A 22,364-nucleotide genomic window follows, 5' to 3' on the forward strand; every position below is an offset into this window, starting at 1 on the left:
TTTCTCTATGTCCTCAGTTATAGAATGAACAGAAACAAATACTTATTTTATAGATTATTAAGAAGATTTTAGGTAATATAACACACAGCAAGCATTTAGAGAGACCTTAGCTGAAAGTTAATACTAATATTGGATATTTTTACTAATGATATAGCTCCATTACTATGAGCCATATTATCCTCACTTGGAAAATAACAAATTGCACTAGATGATTTGTGTGAGCACTTTAAGCACTATAGTCTGGGTTTGTAACTTGTCTCTTAAAGTCACATACACAGTTGAAAAATAAAAACTCAAATCTAAATATTTTAAGTAGTGACTTTAAAAATAATCTATAAGACAGTTTGGTCTGCGATTGAAATTGATTTAAAGAAGAAAGATGACATAAAAATGCACTAATTTATTTATATACATATATAAGTTTTAACATTCAGAAATGATATGGTACTCTGATTTATTCATTATTCCTCATGAATCATACCCTCATTTGAACATGAAATATAAGATAATTGTCAGGCAACTATTTAAATTTTAAAATGTCATATTTAATGAGTACTACAGAGATAAAAATTATTTCAGTCACACAAACCTCAATAAATCCAAAAGGTATATGATAACACTCTAATTTTACAGGTTTTGGTGAAGTACTTCCTAAGCTTATCAGTTGTCAACAACTTGAGTTTTTTTCTCATTCAGAAGAAAGCATTTCTACTAATTGTAGCAATAGTAAAAAATGATACTAACACTGTACTATAGACTTTATTCCAAATAAAGGATTTCTACTAATTGTAGCAATAGTCAAAAATGATACTAACACTGTACTATAGACTTTATCCCAAATTGAATGGAAAGATGCCGCCCTTAGAAGTTCCTTAATTTGTGCAAAGAAATCCTCACTCAAATCTCGAGTGAGACTCAGAATGATGTGAATAGTTTAAGATATTGAATCATTAAAAGTATTTTAAAATTCAGTTCTAATTATCCTTTTCGTTGATTTTAAGTCCATAATAATATGACAACAGGGCTTTAATATACCAAGACCCTACATGTAAAACACTGTGGCATGGAGGAATTGTTTTCTTCATGCAGAACTCTATTTATCACAAAGAACCTTACCTCCTGCATACATAACAGCCAACATAATGGATGATATCCATGCTATTTCACTGTAGCTGCTGTTGAATATTTGCTGAATTTCTTTGAAGAATACTGTGATGGCTTTGGGGAATGCATATGAAAATCCAATGGAGATAAAAGATGCTCCAACCACGACCCATCCCCATCCCCCATCAGGAGGTGGATGTAGTGGTGGGCCACCTGCCGGTGGAGGCATTTCTGTTCTTCTATTTGAAATTCAGGGAACCTATATTCAAACAATGAAATAAAGGTTTAAACAATGCTTTTATTTTTATATATCAATCTTGATAGTCACAAAAGTAGTATTTTCCAGTTATAACTACAACTATATAGTTTTTCATGAATATTTTTTAATATTCTTGTACTCAGAAAGTTATCAGAAATTTTACTTAAAAAATGGAGTGAGGTATGTAACTTTGTTATGTGCTAGGGCTTGAAAGCATTTAATTTGTTTATGAAAGCAATAATTTCTCAGAGAGAAGTTAAGATTTCAGATCTGTACTAAAGTACCAGCCAAAAAATAAAAGCTATCTCAATCTCATTTCTAAGTATAAAGAAAATGAAGCTACCATCACTTAAAACCACATATTTTTCAAAAATCCAAAATAGAGTTTTTATACAAAGGTTAAAAGGGACCATTTATTTAAAAAAAATAATAATAACTGAGAGTACATAAAAACATTTCAGCACATATCTGTTTTCTAAAACTGTAAGATTAGAAATTGTATGGTTCTAATGAACCAAGTTAATTTTAATGCACTTCCAGAGCTGGTCTACCTTCTATCATTTTTTGAAAGGTACATTTTATGTATTTTTTTAACACAATGAAATGCTCTCAGTCAAACAGATAACACATTATTGTTTATTAAAAGAAAGGTATTATCTTTTTGGATGTGCCTAGGAACACACTGCTTGCTTTATGGTATAGGACAACCACTCTCCTGTAGAAGCCATGATCACACATATTTTCATACAATTGATATTAAATTAAAAACATCTTTGTTCCCTAACATCAGTGTTTCTTTGTATTCTGCAACTTTACTGAATTTGTTGATTAGTTCCAATAGGTTTGTGTTTTTTGGTAAAATCTTTTGGGTTTCTATTGTATAAGGTCATGTCATCTACATAGACAATTTTATTTCTTCCACTCCAATTTGGATACTTTTGATAATTTTTTCTTGCATACTTGCTCTGACTAGGACTTCCAGTACCTAATAAACATTTATTTGTCCTGATTTATTAATTGATACATGCTGATGACATGAGAAGATTTGTATGTCTTTAGTATATTTATAGTCTGCTTTTGTAATAATTTTTGCTTTCTTGGAAATAATAAAAATTATCTATATATTTAATTTGAATTTAGGTTTCTCTTTGGCCATCAGTTAAGAACTCAACATAATGGGTTTGTAGCACATGAATACCAGAAATAATATCTTTTAAAAAGTATAATACCTAAGAAAGAAAGAAAAAAAGAGACACTGTACAAATTGGTTAAATGAGCTAAAAACAGCAATTGGTCTTTAAATTTTGTCTGAAAAATATCTGATTTTATATATTAGTAAAGTTTGTTAGTATATTTTAAAGTAGTCCACTTTCTTATTGCTTGAAAATATCTTTTTTAAAACCTAGGAGAATACTGGGGAAATACCAAAGGGCATTTATGTGGGCACTTACTTTTTGTTTTATTACCAGAGTATAAAAACAATTATGAGATTTAAAGTCCTTATTCTGCAATTTTCCTGCTTATATAAAGGGGAAAAAAATAGTTCATTATTAATTCATGAGTTTAAACTGTTGTAGCTTTTAGTGCATCTGCTATAGTCAGCACTTAAAAAGACAACTGGATGATTTATTTTTCAGTCATTTCAAAAGTCATAATAACATTTCTAAATAATTTTAATTTTACATTTAAAAATAATTATATCAATGTGAATATTGAAATTTGCTAATATTCAATTGTTATAAATATTCATATTAAAATTTACTAATGAGCTACACTGACATTGAGATTTCCATTTTACAGACAGAAATAAATCTATTCTCATAGAAGAAGCCAAGGGGCCTTTAAAAAAGGCATTATATGATTGAGCTATTTTTTTCTTGTTGCATAATTCACCAGTTTATCTTAGTATATAATCTTTTGTTCTTTATTTCCATCATATTTCCTGATTTTTAATTATAACTTCATACTCCAAATTGCAAGTCACTGCTCATGTACCTCTTAACACTTCTTTATCTCCTATGTGTTTTATTTCTTTGATATAAATTGAAATCTGATGATTTCTTAACTAAATCAGTGAACCCCAAACCAATTAACCCTTGAAAAAGTCTTTCATGATTGTCACCTGTTAATTATTAACTACTCTTGAGTTGACTAATAGTAAGGTCTGAATCATGTACACTCATTGGCCTCATGTTATTTTCCTGTGCACAATTCTATAACATTTTATACAACTTATGACTTTTATTTGTGGGCATAATCAAGAAAAAGAGTTAAAAGCGTAACTTTACCTGTCGACAGATTCCCACTTGAACAGACTTCTTTGGTTTATGTGTGGAATTGGTAAGCCCAGTCACTATTCCTTGAAGTGTGATGTTTGAAGGCAATACAGAGGAAGAGAGGTAGAGCAGACTCCAGATTATCTAAAGAAATAGAAAACAAGGGTCACATGTATGATCGAGTTCCACAAGCCTCATTGGAGCCACTAGCTATCGCTCACCCCAGTACATTGTGACCAAAGTTAAATAATGAGAAAAGCTGAATATACAGGGTTAGGCAACAGCATGTTTACAGTTGTGAGCATGCAAAACACTGAGTTTATTCTTGTATCATTAATTATTGTATTTTTCATATGAACAACTGTAAACCTATTTTGTCCCACATGTATATATACATATATAAATACATACACACATATATCTATGTTGGTATTTCTTTGTCAATCCATTGATAAGACTCCTAAGGTATGAACACAATAATTAAATATGTGCATGAGAAAAAATAAGAAATATAAAATGAAGAATTAGTTTTTTGAACAATAAACAACAATAGATTACATATCCACAAAAAATGAGAATGAAATGTATTGGCATTCATTGAGTATAATTCAGTTAAATAAACCATTCATTGGCAATGGAAACAAGTAGAAAGTTTAAAATAAAATTATTAGAAATACTATCAATAATAAACATCATTGTTTCTTACAGCAAGACAGACTGGGACATGAGAAAAAAATATTTTTGGAATCTTCTGATTTAGAATTCATGCTTCCTAATCAAGTCTGGGTGACAGATGCACCTGCTAAATCCCCCTAATACATCAAATACCTTTATTTCATCTTACATCTGTGATGACTATATAGCAGCTAGTACTTAAGTGTTTGGACCCAGTGTTCCTTTGCTTAGATTAAAGCTAGGGAAAAGTTAGCTCTTTCCATGAAATAACCAGTTGCCTGCCTTGCATCCAGGGCCACATGTCCTGAAGTGGTGAATGAGAGTAATGCAGCCACCAGGTCAGATGAGGCTTGTGTGAGAGGACAAAGAAAGTCTGTGTCCTAGTAGCCAAGTCAATGAGAAACTGAGGCAAGGGGCTAGAATAAAGACTGATAACAATCTCTGCTTGGCAGATAGGGGCAATAATAAACTATCACATCCCTTTCTGTACGTCAATTAATAAAGTATATTTTAATATACATTTGTGCACATATAGTTATACAGTACACATATTGGCCTTTGATATTTAATATAGAAGGTAGTATTTTAGAATGTGTGTCTGACTAAAAAAACAGTACAAGGCCAACAATCCTTAAAGCAAGTGGGAAGGCTGTCCTTTTATTTGGGAAACACCTGTTTTGGAAAGCCTCTTGCCTTCCAAGTAGGCACAAAGCTTATTCTCCCCTAAAAAAGCAGTGTTATCTACTGTGGATAGGAGCTTAGCAGTGGTATCAGCCAATTTGGTTTATTTTCAATTCACATATATTTAATTTTTTATGATGGGCTTTATTTATAACAGGGTACATTGAAAAAAATGCTTTAGAGTGTTTAATATTTTTCTAAAGATTCAATTAATTATCATAATCCCTTGAAATAAGAGAAAGTGGTATTTTTAAAATCACATTTACAGAGGGGGCATAAATAATCAGAGGTGCAAAGTAATTTTCCCAAAGTGTACTGTCCAGTAAGTGATTATATTGATGGCATGACTAGTATCATTTTGTCATACCCATTGTAACTGATTCCACTTTGACACAGCAACTTGGAGACGGCTCTTTCTGCTTACAAATATACTCCTTCAGTTTCACCTCCACGGTGAACTTCCTAACTCGATTCTTGCACATGACCTCACCTGTCTTGTCCGTGAATTCAAACATTTTTTTCTTTGGAATTCTAAATCGCAACTATCCTTCAAAGACTTTAGAAATTCATCCTTGTTCCAGCTTATTCATATCTGCCTTTTTATAATGTTTTTGAGTATACAGACTACCATATATCATTGTTGTTATAAAAAGGGTGACTTGATGGCTACTGAAAATATTTGGCTATTTCAAGTTGTGAGGGAGGAATACACTTTCCTCTACCTCATGGTTCTTCTGGCTGGCCTAATAATCAAATAGACATGAGACAGATTAGCAACAGAAAATAACCAAATGTAATACATGTATATGTATGGGAAGCCCACTTCCACGAGAGAGCCAGAGATCCCACATGCAGGAGAGGTTCAGAGATAGGAAGGGGGATTGAGGTGTATAAGACATTCTAAGCTAGGGATGAGGTAATGCACCTTAGGGGCTTCAAAGGGTAGTTGCACAATAGTAAGAATACAAGTTTCGTAAATAGAAGAGTGCCCTGCCCGATAGATAGGTAAAAAAAAAAAAAAAAAAAAGAAAGTTATCTCTAATAATCTATTATTATGGGCAAGTCCCCTGATTCAAGTTCTTCTATGTAGTTAAGGGAGGAGCAGGTATTTCTCTGAGCCTGTGACTAAGGTGGCCTTTAGCTCAAAGTAATTTGCATATCACAGAGGCACATCTTGAGGTGCTGAACCCCAATGAACTGTTTTCCAAAAACTTACGTGATGGGATATGCTGAAGCTCAAGAACTTTGCCTTATCTTTTGAAATCAATGTGGGTTGTTTACTTTCTGGAAGAGATGATAGATAAAGAAGTAATGAAACTAGCGCTGTCTGGTGTGGCTCAGTTGGTTGGAGCATCATCCCATACACTGAAAAGTTGTGGGCTCGATTCCTAGTCAGGATACATACACAGGTTGTGGGTGCAATCCCTGGTCCAATTGATGTTTCTCTCTCTCCCTCTTCCTTCCTCTCTCTCTCTGAAATCAGTAAGAACATGTCCTCAGATGAGAATTAAGAAAAAAACACAACTGTTAGAGATGGTCAAAAGTTAGACTATAATGATATATTCAAGAGCCTTTCTCATTCAGTTATACAGAATATCTCTTTACATGTTTTATGAGTAATTATTTATTTAACTTCCCAAATCTAAATCAGGATGCATCAATTTTATGAACCCTTATCAATACTCTATGCCATTCAGAAGTTTATGTTTCAAAATATAGTCCAGAAATAATGCACTCAGCAAACTAGTCCCAAATTAAATCAATAGTTGATAGGAGTCTTTGGCTTCACTATAAATTCTTCTAGATAGCCTACAGATAAAGCATGAGTCGCTCTTTACATTCTACCTATAAAGAGGTCTAAGTTTTCACCTAAAGGAATTAATATGTTCTTTAAAGAATAACAAACTAGCCCTGGCCGGTTTGGCTCAGCAGTTAGAGCATCGGCCTGTGGTCCGGAGAGACCCGGATTCGGTTCTTACTAAGGGCATGTACCTCGTTTGCAGTTTGTCCCCGGCCCTAGTTGGGTTGTGTGGGTGGCGACCACTCGGTGTGTCCCTTTCACGTGGATGTTTCTCTCTCTCTCTCTTCCTCTCTCTCCCTCCCGCTCTATCTGAACAAAGAATGGAAAAATATCCTCTGGTAAAGATAAAAAAAAAGAATAACAAACTAGTCTTTTTGCTTTCTATTCCCTCTTTCTCATATAAAAGGATATAGTAATGTTAAATTAATGTACAATGTCTAAATGTAGGTGACAACTCACCCAATTTTATAACAAGAATTAGAATGAAACAAGTATTTTCTTTTCCGACATGTAACTGAATTAAAATTGAGATCTAATCCCGGGAGGTTATTATTATTTTTTAAAGTGGACCCACTTTTAAATCCTATTGACTGATATACTTTGATAACTAGACAAGAGAGGTATCAATAGTGCATAGCCCCTAAAATATCAGTAATAACACAAAATTTATTTTTATATGTAAATTATTGCAGTAGTTTAAAAGACTCTGAAAATGTTAATTGTGATAAGGGTCAAACTAACTAAAGATGTTTTTATAATGGACAAATTAGAAAAAATAATATGAACCAGCACATAAATTTTTATGAAAAATTGGACATTAACATCCCATACCAAAAAATTCCCCTAATACTATACTTTTAGAATTGTGTAAAAGCAATTTTAATGGGCTGAATAGTGGCTGCCGAAAAGTATATCCATGTCCTATCCTCATCCCCAGACGTGTGATATGCCTTACACGGTCCTATGGACTAAATATTTGTGTCCCCCCCAAATTCTTATGTTGTTACTAATCCCCAACCTGATGGTTTTAGGACATGGGGCCTTTGGGAGGGAGGCAATTAGGTCATTAGGGTGAAGCCCTCAGGAGAGTAATTAGTGTGCTTACAAATGAAGCCCCTGAAAGCGCCTTCAACCCTTGTGCCAGGTGAGAACCCAGTGAACCAGAAAGGGCCCAAACCGGACCCTGAATCTGCTGGCACCTACCTATAAACACCCAGTCTGTGGCATTCTGTTATAGCTGCCCTCACAGACTAAGATAGAAATTGGAACCGGGAGTGGGATGCTGTTGTAACAAATACCAAAAAATTTGAAAGAGGCTTTGGAACTGGGTAACAGGTAAAAGTTGGACAAGTTTTGAGGTGTGTACTAAAAACAAAAGTTATTGCTATAAGTGGACTGCTAAGAGAGATTCTGGTGAGACCCAGAAAGAGAAATGGAGAGCTGTAGAGAAAGCTTAGACCACAGCCCAGGGGGTTCAGAAGGCAGAGCATCCAGTCAATGACGATCATACTTGACCTTACAATGTAATGTTGTTTGCTCTTAAAGTTTAATGTTTGGTTTGGGACTTACTTGGGACCCGTTACTCCTTTCTTCTTTGCTATTTCTCCCTTTGCAATGAGAGTGTATATCTTATATCTGCCTCACCATTATACTTTGAAATATTCAAAAGCTCACAGCTGGAGAGGAATTTGCCTCGGGATGAATCACACCTTAAGTTTCACCCATATTATATTTCCATGATATTTAGATGAGATTTTGGACTTTAGACTTTTGAGCTGATGCTGGAACAATACTATTGGGATGGAATGAATGTATTCTGTATGAGAGAAGGACATACATTTTAAAAGGCCAGGTGTGGAATGTTATAGACTAAATGTTTGTGCATCCCACCCCCCAATTTGTATGTTGACTCTGATCTTCAGAGTGATGAGGGATTTGGAAGGCAACTAGGTCATGAGGGTGGAGCCCTCATGAATAGCATTAGTGCTTTCATGAAAGAGGCGCCTTCTGCCATGTGAGAGGACACAAGAAGATATCCAGGAAGCTGATTCTCACCAGGCACTGAATCTGCTAACACCTTTTTAACCTCAGACTTTCCAGCCTCCAGAAAGCCACCCAGTCTATGGTATTTTGTTATAGCAGTTCCAACAGACTAGGACTTACGGCAAAAAAAACGTATGATTCAGTTAAGGATCCTGAGAGAGAAATTTATCCTGGATTATCTAGATGGTCCGTAAAGGCAATCACATATATGCTTATAAGAAAGAGGCAAAGGGAGTTTAGACACAGACACACAGGAAAGAAGTTACAAAGGAACTGTGATATGACAATGGAGGCTGAATAGAATGTGATGTGGCAACAAGCCAAGGAACGCCGGCTGCCACCACCAACTAGAACAGGCATGGACTGAGGATCAAACCAGTGACCTCTCTGTGCCTGGGACAACATCCCAACGATTGAGACACACCAGCTGGGCATTCATGTTATTTTTCAATCATGAACTGCTTGAAGTGTTCATCTTGTCACCCACTCTCCACATGACTGTATTTTGCCTGTTCTAATACTTGCTTCGCATAGGTCAGGTGCCTGGGTTATCTGCCCCCCACCCCTCCCCACTGTGTACTTCCCCAAACACTTCAGGTAGCATCCAATTACTTGATAATTGTCAAAATGGAAAGAAGAAACTAAAGCTGAAGCCTATGAAAATGAACCATCTAGTGTATTTAGAGAAATGTAGACAGGATTATGAAACTGTAAAGAAAATGGCTGTGGAACTCTTAGGAACCTACTCAAGTTACCAGTCGTGTCTTCTACTATACACTTATGAGTGAATTAAATGGGTGTTTTTATTTTTTATTTGTTTTTTTAACCACATTATCAGTTATATTTTCTGAATTTTAACCTCTTTTATTTGTACTATTGTTTCAGCTGCACCATTTTCATGATCCACATGCATCCTAAGAACTACTTTTAGTTGTGAACTTGTACAACTGATTTTTTTCATCACTTTTTGTCTCCTCTCCCACCTTCACCCATCCCCCTCCACCACTGCAATCATCACATGGTCATTCATGTCCATGAGTTCTCTCTCTCTTTTTTCTCTTTTGTACTCAATCCTTCCACCACCCCAACCCCTGCCCCCCTCCCCCAGCTGTCTGCCTGCTCTCTATCTATAGGTCTGTCTTTATTTTGCTTGTTAGTTCATTTTGAATTAACATACAGCAATGCTCGTCATGCTTGTTGTGGTTTTGAGCTAAGCCACATGACATTAAAATATAAGCCAATGACATAGAGGGCATGCCTAAGAGTAAGCTTAAAATGTGTTTGTATGTTTTGATTCTACACCTGTAATCCTTATATTCCAATATGAGAACATGTCCCTTTAGTCTAGATCCTTGAAAATAAGAATCTGTTTGAAGGTCAGCTAAACCCACCAGAGCCAACCAAAGCTCTAGCTCACCCATAGCCTCCAGGTGGCATGAAAAAGAAATAAGTAGCTTTTTTTTTGTAAATCCTAAGGTACTGGAATTATTTGATAGAACAACAGAATCTCAGATTGGGTGTGTAAAACAAAATCCTTAAATATATGGCATTGGTTTTAGGGATGGGCAGCTGGTAGTGAAGACCCTGTTAGAAGAGGTTAAAAGAATGACAACTTGTGTTAGGTAGTAGCAAAGTGTTTGGTAATACTTTTGCTGTGATATCTTGAAAGGCAGAAAATGTGCACAGAGAGGTTGGGTTTCTGGGACAAGAGATTTAGAGGGAAAATGCTACTAGCATGAGTTGGTTGTTATTTGCTATGTTGAATAGCTACTAGGAGAGGCAATGAGGTCCTGATAGACTTGACCTGTCTGCAAACTGGGACAAAAAGGGAAAAGGGACAAGCTGTGTATTACAGCACTTGCAAGGTTGTTTCCCGCCAAATCTGTAGTCTGGTAAAAGATTCTTAAGTGTGGCCTTGGTACTTTCTCTTAAAACCTCTTCCAGACTTAAGTCAGACACCTGTAAATTCTTTCAATTTGCAAAATAGTGGAGAGTGTGGATGAAGAGGTTGATCCATGGTGTGGTCCCAGAAGGTCTAATAAACTTAAATTTTCTATAGAAGTTCATTGAGAGAGATATGTCTCACATAGAACTGAGTTACTATTTGCACTAACTAAAACCAAATAATTTTAAAATATCGTTTAAATAGTTATACTATAAAATGTGCTACCAGCCTGAATAAAAAGAAAAAATGACTGTAGGAAATGCAAAATGACCAGTATCCTATAACTTGCTTTATGTGATGGACAGAGATAGAACACTGAAAAATTTAAATATGTATATTTAAATATAATAAATGTCACAGGTTTACTATAAACTGTTGTAACCTTTTGAGCAAGTGACGTTCACACTGGAGCTTAGTTTCCTTTTTAGTAAAAAAAAATAGGGTAGGATTAAGTATTCCCTGAGGTCCTTTTTCAGCTCATATTTGATTCTGTGACACTAAAGTAGTCCTATTTATAAACTTGCTTCACATGTGAAAAATATATTTCTCCCTTTCTCTGGGAAAATGCTACTGCCATTCAAAAATAACTAATGAGCCCTGGCCGGTTTGGCTCAGCGGTTAGAGTGTCGGCCTGCGGTCCAAAGAGACCTGGATTTGGTTCCCTCTAAGGGTATGTACCTTGGTTGCAGTTTGTCCCCTGCCCTGGTTGGGTTGTGTGGGTGGCAGCCACTCGGTGTGTCCCTTTCACGTGGATGTTTCTCTCTCTCTCTCTCTCTCTCTCTCTCTTCCTCCCTCCCTCCCTTCCTCCCTCCCACTCTATCTGAACAAAAAATGGAAAAATGTCCTTGGGTGAGGATAGAAAAAAAAAAAAAAAATGACTATATTACCATAAAAGTGGGACAATTGGTTTAATTTTGCAAGTAAGTCACGTGAGAATATTTTTCAAAGATAGAATGCAAACAATACTTCACATATTATATACTCAGAATATTTTAAAGAACTGTGTAATATTTTAATTCATACACTACATGTCTTTGTTTCCCATTTGTCCAACTTATATGCCCTTAAATTTAAAAAGCGTACTATATAACTACAAATAGGAATCATGTCAATCATATGTTATTCAATAAAACTATTATGTTTAATAGAATTTAAATAAGATATGATTAATAATGAATAAGAATTGACTATTTACAAACACTCCAAAAGATATTCCTCTTGTCAAACTTAAATATAAATTGTATGACCCTGACATCAGGGGACTGTTAACTGCTGTCATTTCTTATAGAAGATCAATAAGACCTATCTGAAATAGGAGGCAGAGCTGAGTGATCATTTGAATGACACTTTATGACATTCTGAAGACTCACTATGAAGACCCTAAGGAAGCCTTACTGTGAAGTTTCACAGAATTCACTTTCAAGCCCTTGTATTTAGAATTTCACGTTATTGTTCTGTAATATTCACTGAACATGGATGATGAAGTTAGTGCTGACTAGAACAAAAATGAACTCAAAGTTAAATACAACCTATATGAGAGCTACATGAGCTGTTGCAAACAAGTCAATTGGTTCTATCTTTCTTGTCACTTCTGGAAGGTCACCAGATAGAAGCGTTATCACGAATGCAGAGAGAAGAAAAACTTCTCATTCCCTGTTCCCTTTTCTTACTGTACTAGTCAAGCCTGTGACTCCCACAATATTACATAAACAAATAAATGCAGTCCTTTGGGAATTGATGACATACTTGTACCCCAGCAAATGAGAAGTAGCAAAACCACTAGAAACTTTTCACGGTCCCACATTACATTCATTTTCCTCACCTTTAGCTGTTTCCTAAAGGCTACCCTATTTCAGGTTTGGCTACCAACTGGGCAGAGAAGACATCTATAATTCCAAGCATCATCTTCATCCTCACTTAATTTTTCTACATTTTCATCCTTTTATTAGTTTAATTTGGTTTCCACCTTGCCTTTTTCTCATACATCCTGCCATCCACCCATCATTCCAGGTCGGAGATTCTCCTGCCTCACTGGGCACCCTTCAGCTCTACACGATCACTCATGTTTGTTCTGACTTTGATTCAGCGTGAATGAAAATCTCTCACCTCCTTATCCTAATGTTTCCTTTACATTATTTCATGCTCCACAAGACAGCACTGTGCTTTCTCTGAGCCTCTGTTTGCGCCTACCAAATACCCCAGCCTGACGGACGGCAGGAGAAGCAGCTGAACCAGGAGCAAGCTGCTCACCAGCACCCTGCTCGCCAGCAGGACAACAGCTTGAACCTGGGAACGACAGCAGAAAGGGGATTCCAGGGGGCAAAGGTTTTAAAGACAGAAACTAAAGAAACTTTTCCCGAAAGAATTTGAGGCTCTGTATGCAGTGATGTTATAAGATTCAGAAGATAAAATTTGGTGTAGATTTGGTCAGGGAACATTTTTGCCAGTTCTGCCTGCACCTCAGCTTTGGTCTTTGAGGATCAGTTATTGTGGGAGCCTCAGGAGACATGACCCTTTACATAGACAGTGTTGTTGGTTTTACCGAGGGCATTAGCCATGGTGAGACAGAGTAGTGGAAAAACTCATTTGACCTCTTTATTTCTCTGGTTTCATGTGATTCCCAGAAGTATTTGGTGGGAGACTTTTCAGAGAATTCAAGGTATTTTTTGGTTTGTTTGTTTTTACTTTTTATTCTGCTTTTTGAAAGCAAGGGAATGATTGAGTTACTTTGCATTTTTTTCTTTTCTTTTTTTTTTTTTAAATAGTGATGACCACTGTTTTAAAAAAGTATGTTTTTATTGCTTTTCTAGAGAGAGAGGAAGGGAGAGAGAAATAGAAACATTGATCAGCTGCCTCCTGCATGCCCCTTACTGAGGATCGAGCCTGAAACCCGGGCATGTGCCTTGACTGGGAATTGAACAGGGACATCTCAGTCCATGGGATGACACTCAATTCACTGAGCCACACCAGCCAGGTTAGTTACTTTGCATTTTAGAAAATAATGCTAAAGATAGGGTAAGAAAAATGGTTGAAGGGAGATAGAGGATATATCAACAAAAGAGCAAAATTCTATTTCAGTAATAAGCCATGACAGAGTAGAAGCTTTATTAAAAATAACAATAAGTATAATAATTTGTTAATGAATACACAATATAAAAAGAGGTATGTTGTGATACCAAAAACAAAGTGTCGGGGGAGAGGGATTAAAGATAGAGTTTTATATACAATCAAAGTTGTTATCAGTGTAAAATAAACTTATATCTGTGAAATGTTTTATTATCTTCATGGTGACAACAAAGCAAAAACCTACAAAAGGTACATAAAAGATAAAGAGAAGGAAATTATAGCATACCAATAAGGAAAATCATCAATTCATAAAAGAAGAAAGCAAGAGAGAAAAAGTGAAATGAGCAAACCACAAAATAATCTAAAAACAATAAGATGGCATTAGTAAGTTCTCACCTATCAATAATACTCCAAATGTAAACGGACTGAATTCTTAATAAAAAGGCATAGAATGGCTAAATTGACAACAAAAAGTAAACTTAAAAATGATCAAACTATGTACTGCCTTACTGTCAAGGCAGTAAGCCTATACTCTCTTAAGGCAGTGAGCCTATAAGAGACTCATCTCTGCTTTAAGGACACACATGTGCAGAGGAAAGATATGAAAAAAGATTTCCATGCAAATGGTAATAAAAAGAGATTGGCATAACTGTACTTATATCAGCCAAAGTAGACTTCAATTTAAAAACTCTAACAAGAAACAAAGAAGATCATTATATAATAATAAAGGAATCAATTAATCAAGAAAATATAACAATTTAAATATATATAACCACAAAATGGAGCACTTAACTATATTAAGCTAATACTAACAAATCTGAAGGGGAGAAAGAGACAGCAATTCAATAATAATAGGGGATTTTAATACCCAACTATCAATAATACATAGCTCATCCAAACAGAAAACCAAAACAGAAACATTGGACTTGATATATATTTTATAGCAAAAGGACCAAACAGACATATACACAACATTCCATCAAACAGTAATAGAATGAACATCCTTCTAAACTGCACGGAAAACATTCTCCAGAACAGATCATATGTTATTTCACAAAACATGTTCTACATCATTTAAAAAGACTGAAATCATACCAATTATCTTTTCCAACCACAATGAAATGAAATTAGAAAGAAATAATAGGAGGAAACTGGAAAATTTACAAACACGTGGAAATTAAACAGCACACTGCAGAAAAACCAATGAGTAAAAGAATAAACCAAAATAGAAATCAAAGTATATCTTCAAACAAAATAAAATGAACACACAAAAGGCCAAAACTTATGGGAAGTAGCAAAAGTAAGTCTAAGAGTGAAATTTATAGTGATAAACACCTATGTTGCAAAGATGAAAAAATCTCTAATAAACAAATTAACTTCATACTTCAAGGAACTAGAAAAAGAAGAAAAAACTAAGCCCAAAGTTAACAGAAGAAAATAAATAAAGATCAGAACAAAAATAGAGACCAGAAAAAACATTTGAAAAGATCAATAAAACTAAGAGCTAGTATTTTTGAAAAGATACACAAATTGACAAACTTTTGGCTAGAGTAAAGAAGAAAAAGAAAACACTCAAATAAAGAAATGAAAGAGGAGACATGACCATTGATACCACAGAAGTACAAAGGATCATAAGAGCCCTGTATGAAAAATTATATACCAACAAATTGCAAAGCCTAAAAGAAATGAATACGTCCCTAGAAAAATGCAACCTACCAAGATTGAGTCATGAAGCAATAAAATATCTGAACAGATCAATAACAAATAAGGTGACTGAATGGGTAATCAAAAATCTCCCAGAAAGAAAAGACTAGGACCAGATGACTTAAGTGCTGAATTATATCAAACATTTAAAGAAGAATTAATGCCAATCCTTCTTAAACCCTTGCAAAATATTGAGGAAGAGGAAACACTCCCACATGCATTCTGTGAGACCATCATTACTCTGATATCAAAGTCACATAAGGACACTATAAGAAAATAAAATTATAGGCTAAATTCCTGATAAACATAAATGCAAATATTCTCAACAATATACTAGCAAACTTAATTGAACAGCCCATAAAAGGATCGCATGCCACAATCTATTCCTTAGTTGCAAGGATGATTCAACATACACAAACCAATAAATTCGATACACCATGTTAACAGAATGAAAGATAAAAATCATATGTTCATTTCAATTGACAAAATTCAACATCATTTCATAATAAAAACTTTCCAGGAGTTAGATATAGAAGGGATAAAACTCAGCATACAAAAGGCCATATATGACAAGCTCACAGTTAACATAAGACTCAACAGAAAACTTTTCCTCTAAAAATCAGGAACAATATAAGGCTACTCACTCTCCTACTTCTATTTAACATTGTACTAAAAGTCTTAGCCAGAAAAGTAAAAAGAAAAGAAAAGAAATAAATAAAAGACATTCATATAAAAAAATAAGTAAAACTGTCTTTGCGAAGAATATAAACTTACACATAGAAAATCCTAAATAATACAACAAAACACAGAATTTGTTGGTGGATTCAGTAAAGTAAATACAAAGTTAAATACATAGATCAGTGGCATTTCTATTCACTATCAGTGAACTATCTAAAAATAATTAAAAATAAAATCTCATTTTTAATAGCATCAAAACAATAAAATATTTAAGAGTACATTTAACCAAGGAGGTGAAAGATCTGTGTACTGAAAACTATAAGACTTTTATTAAACAAATTAAAGATAGAAATAAATAAAAAGATATCCAAAGTTCATAGATTATAAGAATCAATAATGTTAAATGTTCTCATTAATTGAACTACACATTGAATCTACACTGTCAAGACACAAATGACATTTTTTACAGAAATAGAAAAATAATCCTAATATTCATATGAAGCCACCAAATACCCTCAACAGCTAAAGCAATCTTGAGAAAGAACAAAGCTGGAGGCATCACACTTCCTGATTTGAAACTCTATTACAAAGCTTTAGTAATCAAAACAGTATGGTTTGAGCAAAAAATAGACACACAGACCAATGTAACAAATTCAAGAACCCAGAAATAAACCCATGCATATGCAGTCACTAATATTTGACAAAGGAGTTAAGAATACTAAATGGATAAATAATAATCTTTTAAATAAACTGTTGGAAAAAATGGATAATCACACTCAAAAGAATGAAATTAGGCCCCTACCTTACATCACTCATAAAAATTAACTTGAATCCTGGCAGATTTGCTCAGTGGTTAGAGTGTCGGCCTGCAAACAAGGGCACATACCTTGGTTGCAGGTCTGTCTTAGCCCTGGTCAGGGTCTTGCAGGGAGGTAATCAGTTGATGTGTCTTTCTCATATCAATGTTTCTTTCTCTCACTCTCTCTCTTCCTCCCTCCCTCCCACTCTGTCTGAAGATAAATGAAAAAAAAATATATCATCGGGTGAAGATTTAAAAAATTAACTTAAAATCAATTAAAATTTAAATGTAAAAATAAAATCCTAAAACTCCTAGAAGAAAACATTGAAAAAAAAGTTCCTTGACTTGATCTTTAAAATAATTGTTTTGGCTATGATACCAAAAGCACAAGAAAGAAAAGAAAAAGGAAAAGTGGGATTGCAACAAAATAAAAAGCTTCTGCACAGAAAAACAAGGAATCAAACAAACAAAACCACCTCAAATCAATAAAATGAAAAGATAATTTACAGAATGGAAGACAATATTCACAACCATCTGTTTTATGAGGAGTTAATATCTAGTCTATATAAGGAACTCATACAACTCAGTAGCAATAAACACTAAACAATACAATTTAAAAATGGGCAAAAGACCTAAATAAACATGTTCCTTAAGACAATATACAAATATTTAAGAGATATATGAAAAGGAGATCAATATCACTGATCATCAGAGAAATTTAAATCATAACTACAATGAGATATCAACTCATACCTGTTGGAAGGGTTATTAATAAAAAAACAAGAGATAACAAGTGTTGGCTAGTACATGGAGAAAAGGAAACCTTGATGTACTGTTGGTAGGAATATAAATTGGGAGAGCCACTGTGAAGCCCTGGTTGGTGTGGCTCAGTTGACTGGGCATCGCCCCACAAGCCAAGAAGGTTGTTGGTTAGATTCCGGATCAGGGCACATGGCCCATTTTCAGGCACCATCCCCAGTAGGGGGCATGCAGGAGGCAACTGATGAATGTTTCACTCTCACATCAATGTTCTGTCTGTCTCTCCTTCTCCCTTACTCTCTCTCTAAAATACAATTTAAAAAGCCACTGTGGAAAACAGCATGGACAGTCCTCAAAAAATCAAAAATAGAACTATGTTATGATTTATCAATACTGTTTTGGAGAAAATTAAATCACCATCTTGAAGAGCTATCTGTACACCACATTCACTATAGCATTATTCATCATAGCCAAGATATAGAAACACCCAAAGTGACCATTCACAGATTACTGTATAAAGAAAATATGTGTGTCATACAATATTATTTAGCCATAAACAAAAAGAAATTCTGCCATTTGTGACAACACAGATGGACCTTGAGGATATTATGCTAAGTGAAATAGGACAAACAAAGACAGATACTGTATGAGCTCACTTACATGTAGAATTTAAAAACATCAAACTCATAGAAACAGAGAGTAGAATGGTGGTTGACAGGTTGTGGGATAGGGGAATTAGGGAGATGTTGAATGAAGGGTACTAACGTTCAGTAATAAGATGAATAAATTCTGGGGACTTAATATATAGCATGGTGACTATAGTTAACCAAACATTATTATATACTTAATGTTTCTAAGAGAGTAGGTTTTAAATGTTCTCATCACAAAATAAAAATGATAATTACATGAGGAGATGGAGATGTTAACTATCCTACTGGAATAATCATTTTGCCACATATATGTGTACAAAATCATCACATTTTATATTAAATTTATAAAATGTTATATCTCAATAAAGCTGGGAAACATTGATACCCCCCAAACCCACACAAAGTAATGAATCAATACCAAGTTTAAAAAAAAAAAAAATGGTGATCTAAATGATCACAGACAATAGTGTGGGACAGGCAGGAGGGGCAGAGATCAGGCAGGAGGGACAGAGATCAGGGAGGAGGGGGTCAATGTGGGGAAAAGGAAGAACATCTGTAATACTTTCAACAATAAAGATTTAAAAATGGTTATCTACTTGGGGGGTAGTTTGGGGATGAAACAAAAAGAAGTAAAATTGTTTCAAGTGATGCTTGTAGTAAATTCTTCAGATGAATGGCAGGCTCCAGAATATTCATTGTATGAATCTGTTTCCTTATTTATGTAAATATTACTTAAAACTGTATTTATCAAATACTTATGTGGCAAAGTATATAATAAACAGTAATGTTATTTTATCTACTTAATAGAAGAAAATAGTGTACAAAGGAATAGTATGTTATCCCCCTGACTCCCTTTATTGCATTTTGTTTTCTTTTTTAATGTGATGGACTTTAGTTCTTTAAAAAATAATTTTAAAACAATATAATTATTCAAGTATTCCTAAGGAGTAAGAGAAAAGCATTTCTTAGTTTTCCATTTTTCAGAAATTACAAGCTTATTTAGTGGGGCTGCACCTAATTGTCCATGATGTTTTTTCAAGAACATTTGCTGTGTTTGACTAGATAATGGTAATAAAAATCCAATAATTAGTTAATAGATTTTTATAAAAGTATTAGTGTTAGTGTTACCGTTAGGTAAAAATTTTCAAAAAATCAGAAAAGCTTCTTGACATCAAAAAAGACAAGAGCAGAATTATGTCAGCATACTAAAAAAATGCATTAAAATTACACATTTTAAAATATATAAGCAATTTAAAACCAGTTTATTCTAAATGCACATGTCCTCAGTATAAAATAAATTAAATTTTCTCATCCAATTAGTGAACAAGCATAGTAAAAATACAAAAAAAAATGAGGCAAATTGTTTTTACCTGAAAGCATAATAAATCAGATGCAAATGAGAGTTGTTGAGAACATCAATCTGTACAATCACTCTGCTGTCAGGCTCAGGTTTGAGGCTTAGTCATTTTAGAATCAAGAAGGACATGAGTCATCTTGTAGCCAAGAGACACTTGGGAACACATATTCATGATGGTACCCTCATAAATTCCTTGACAATTTGCCTGAAGGTCAATTGACAATGAACTCATAGAGATTTTAAGTTTTGAACAGATTTCATGGTGTATGTAATGACTATTTAGCCTGGATTGTCATTTGGTCTCATAAATATATCCACTGGGAAATAAGAGATATTCTGCAAAACTAGTAAAACATGTAATCGTCCTGAAGTACACTTAATAATTAAGTGCATGATGCGTAAGCACTGAATAACATCAGAATATCTGATGTTAGGTCATTTTTTTCTACAGGGTTAGCTTTCCCTTTTAATGTTTTATATTCAAAGAATCATAATTCATTAATTTATAATAACTACACAAATTTTATTAAGTCATGCATCATATTTATTCAGACTATACAGTAACACAATTATAGTAGATTGCAAAATTGGCCACAAATTATTCATCTCTTTAAATAGTTCCCTTTCATATTTACTCTGGGCTTGGCCATGTGACTTGCTGTGTACATTACTTTCTGTGGGCTGCCATAACAAAATACTATAGACTGGGTGGCTTAAACAACAGAAATTTATTTTCACACACATCTACAGGCTAGAAGTTCAAGATCAGGGTGCTGGTCTGGTTGGGTTCTAGTAAGAATCTTCTTATTCCAGGCTTTTGGAAAGCCACTTTTACACTAAGTGTTTATATGGGCTATTCTTGGTGCACAAATGAAGACAGAGAGAGATCAAGCTCTCCAGTATCTATTCTTATAAAGACAATAAATCCATCAGACCATGTCCCCAGCCTCAGAATCTAATTACCCCTCAAAGGCTCCACCTCCAAATACCATTACATTGAAGGTTAGGACTTCAACACACAATTTGGAGGAGGGTGAATAAGCAATCAGTCCATAACACTGTGGCCAAAGGAACAGCAAGGAGATACTTGAAAACCATGTGTGCATTTGAGCTCCTCCTCTCTTGCTATTCTTGGGGCCTTTGTCATTACTACCCTATAAAGGAACCCAAGCTAGCTTGCTGGGTAATGAGAGGCATGTGTCCTTGCCCCACCTTTGGCCTGGCTGACCTAAGCTAGTTCAGCTATAACAGAATGACCTGAGAGCTGAAGAGCAGTGCTATCACTCTCTGAGACAATTACGACTACAGATTAGCCCCATTCTCCCCCTGACTGGAACTTTCAGATATTAGCACTAGTTCTTATGTGACCTAGGCTCACATGCCCCTCCTTGGACACTGTAATATGAATTGTTGATCACCTTAAAGAGTTCTATTATCAACGTTTTGCCAGAAGAAGTTTTCTTAGCATTCTATCACTTATTTCATAAATATTTCTCAAAAAACTCCTACATGGAAAGAGTTCAATGTGTTAGAATTAGGAGTACAATGGTGAAACAAGATATAGCCCATGCCTTACAGGCTATAAAACTCTTTGAGAGATAACAACAAATCTGGGGGTGATGGGGAGGATTATAATACTCTGTGGCAGTTTTTCTTAACTGCAATTATCTGAACCATCAAACATAGAACATGATTTGAGTGATTATTCCTAGTTTTCCCAATGATGATGTTACATAGATATTATGCAATTCAATGCACAGGAGATAAGTTAATTCAATCCATTTTTAGACTTATGGCATTAAGGTGTAATTTTCTCATCAAACTCTAGATAAGAAAAGCTGGTCTCTAGTAATAACTATTGTATTAGGAAGTATAATTAAATGAGTCGGAGGAAATCATAAATATATTTTGGTTAACTTTTGAATGAAGAGCATGCTTTAATCAAGTAAAAAAAAAAAAAAAAAAACATGCAAGAAGACTCTACTTTGCAAAGGTTCCGAGTGAGAGAGATGCTGATGTATTTGGAGAACTAATGAATGCAGTCAATACCCTCTTTCTGTTAGACAACCAATAATGCCCCAGAAAATCTCACAGAAAGGTCCAATGGAGACTATAGTCACTAAGGCACAAAATGAAAGGCATAGTTTCATCTTTATAAAATGTTTTCACTGTAAATTCAGTGTTATGGATAAGAAATATGTTTTTAAATCATTGCTTATGCCCTTCTAGATTATATGAGTCAGTTATTTACTATTTCTATGATTTTAACCTACAGTAAAAGAAAAATATATTAATTAAATATTGCCTTGGCCAGTTTGGCTCAGCAGTTAGAGTGCCGGCCTGTGGTCCAGAGAGACCCGGGTTCGGTTCCCCCTAAGGGCATGTACCTCGGTTGCAGTTTGTCCCCAGTGCTGGTTGGGTAATGTGGGTGGCAACCACTCGATGTGTCCCTTTCACGTCGATGTTTCTCTCTCTCTCTCTCTCTCTCTCTCTCTCTCTCTTCCTCTAACGAAAAAATGTCCTCCGATGAGGATAAAAAATGTGTGTTTATATATATATATATATGT

General features: G+C 34.6%; 1 protein-coding gene across 1 annotated transcript in view; it reads right to left on the bottom strand.

Annotated features, from left to right (window-relative positions):
- SLC16A7 (solute carrier family 16 member 7) overlaps positions 1 to 22,364 on the bottom strand; it is a 164,284-nt gene that overhangs the window by 66,876 nt on the left and 75,044 nt on the right. The window contains exons 2-3 of the mRNA XM_036252357.1: positions 3,652 to 3,783; positions 1,117 to 1,363 (exon numbers count right to left, since the gene is read on the bottom strand). Coding sequence (XP_036108250.1) covers positions 1,117 to 1,333 — 217 coding nt within the window. The 5' untranslated portion in view covers positions 1,334 to 1,363; positions 3,652 to 3,783. The remainder of the gene's footprint in view (positions 1 to 1,116; positions 1,364 to 3,651; positions 3,784 to 22,364) is intronic.

Source organism: Molossus molossus, unplaced genomic scaffold, assembly GCF_014108415.1.
Source record: "Molossus molossus isolate mMolMol1 unplaced genomic scaffold, mMolMol1.p scaffold_m16_p_10, whole genome shotgun sequence".
In the NCBI taxonomy this organism is placed as follows: domain Eukaryota; kingdom Metazoa; phylum Chordata; class Mammalia; order Chiroptera; family Molossidae; genus Molossus; species Molossus molossus.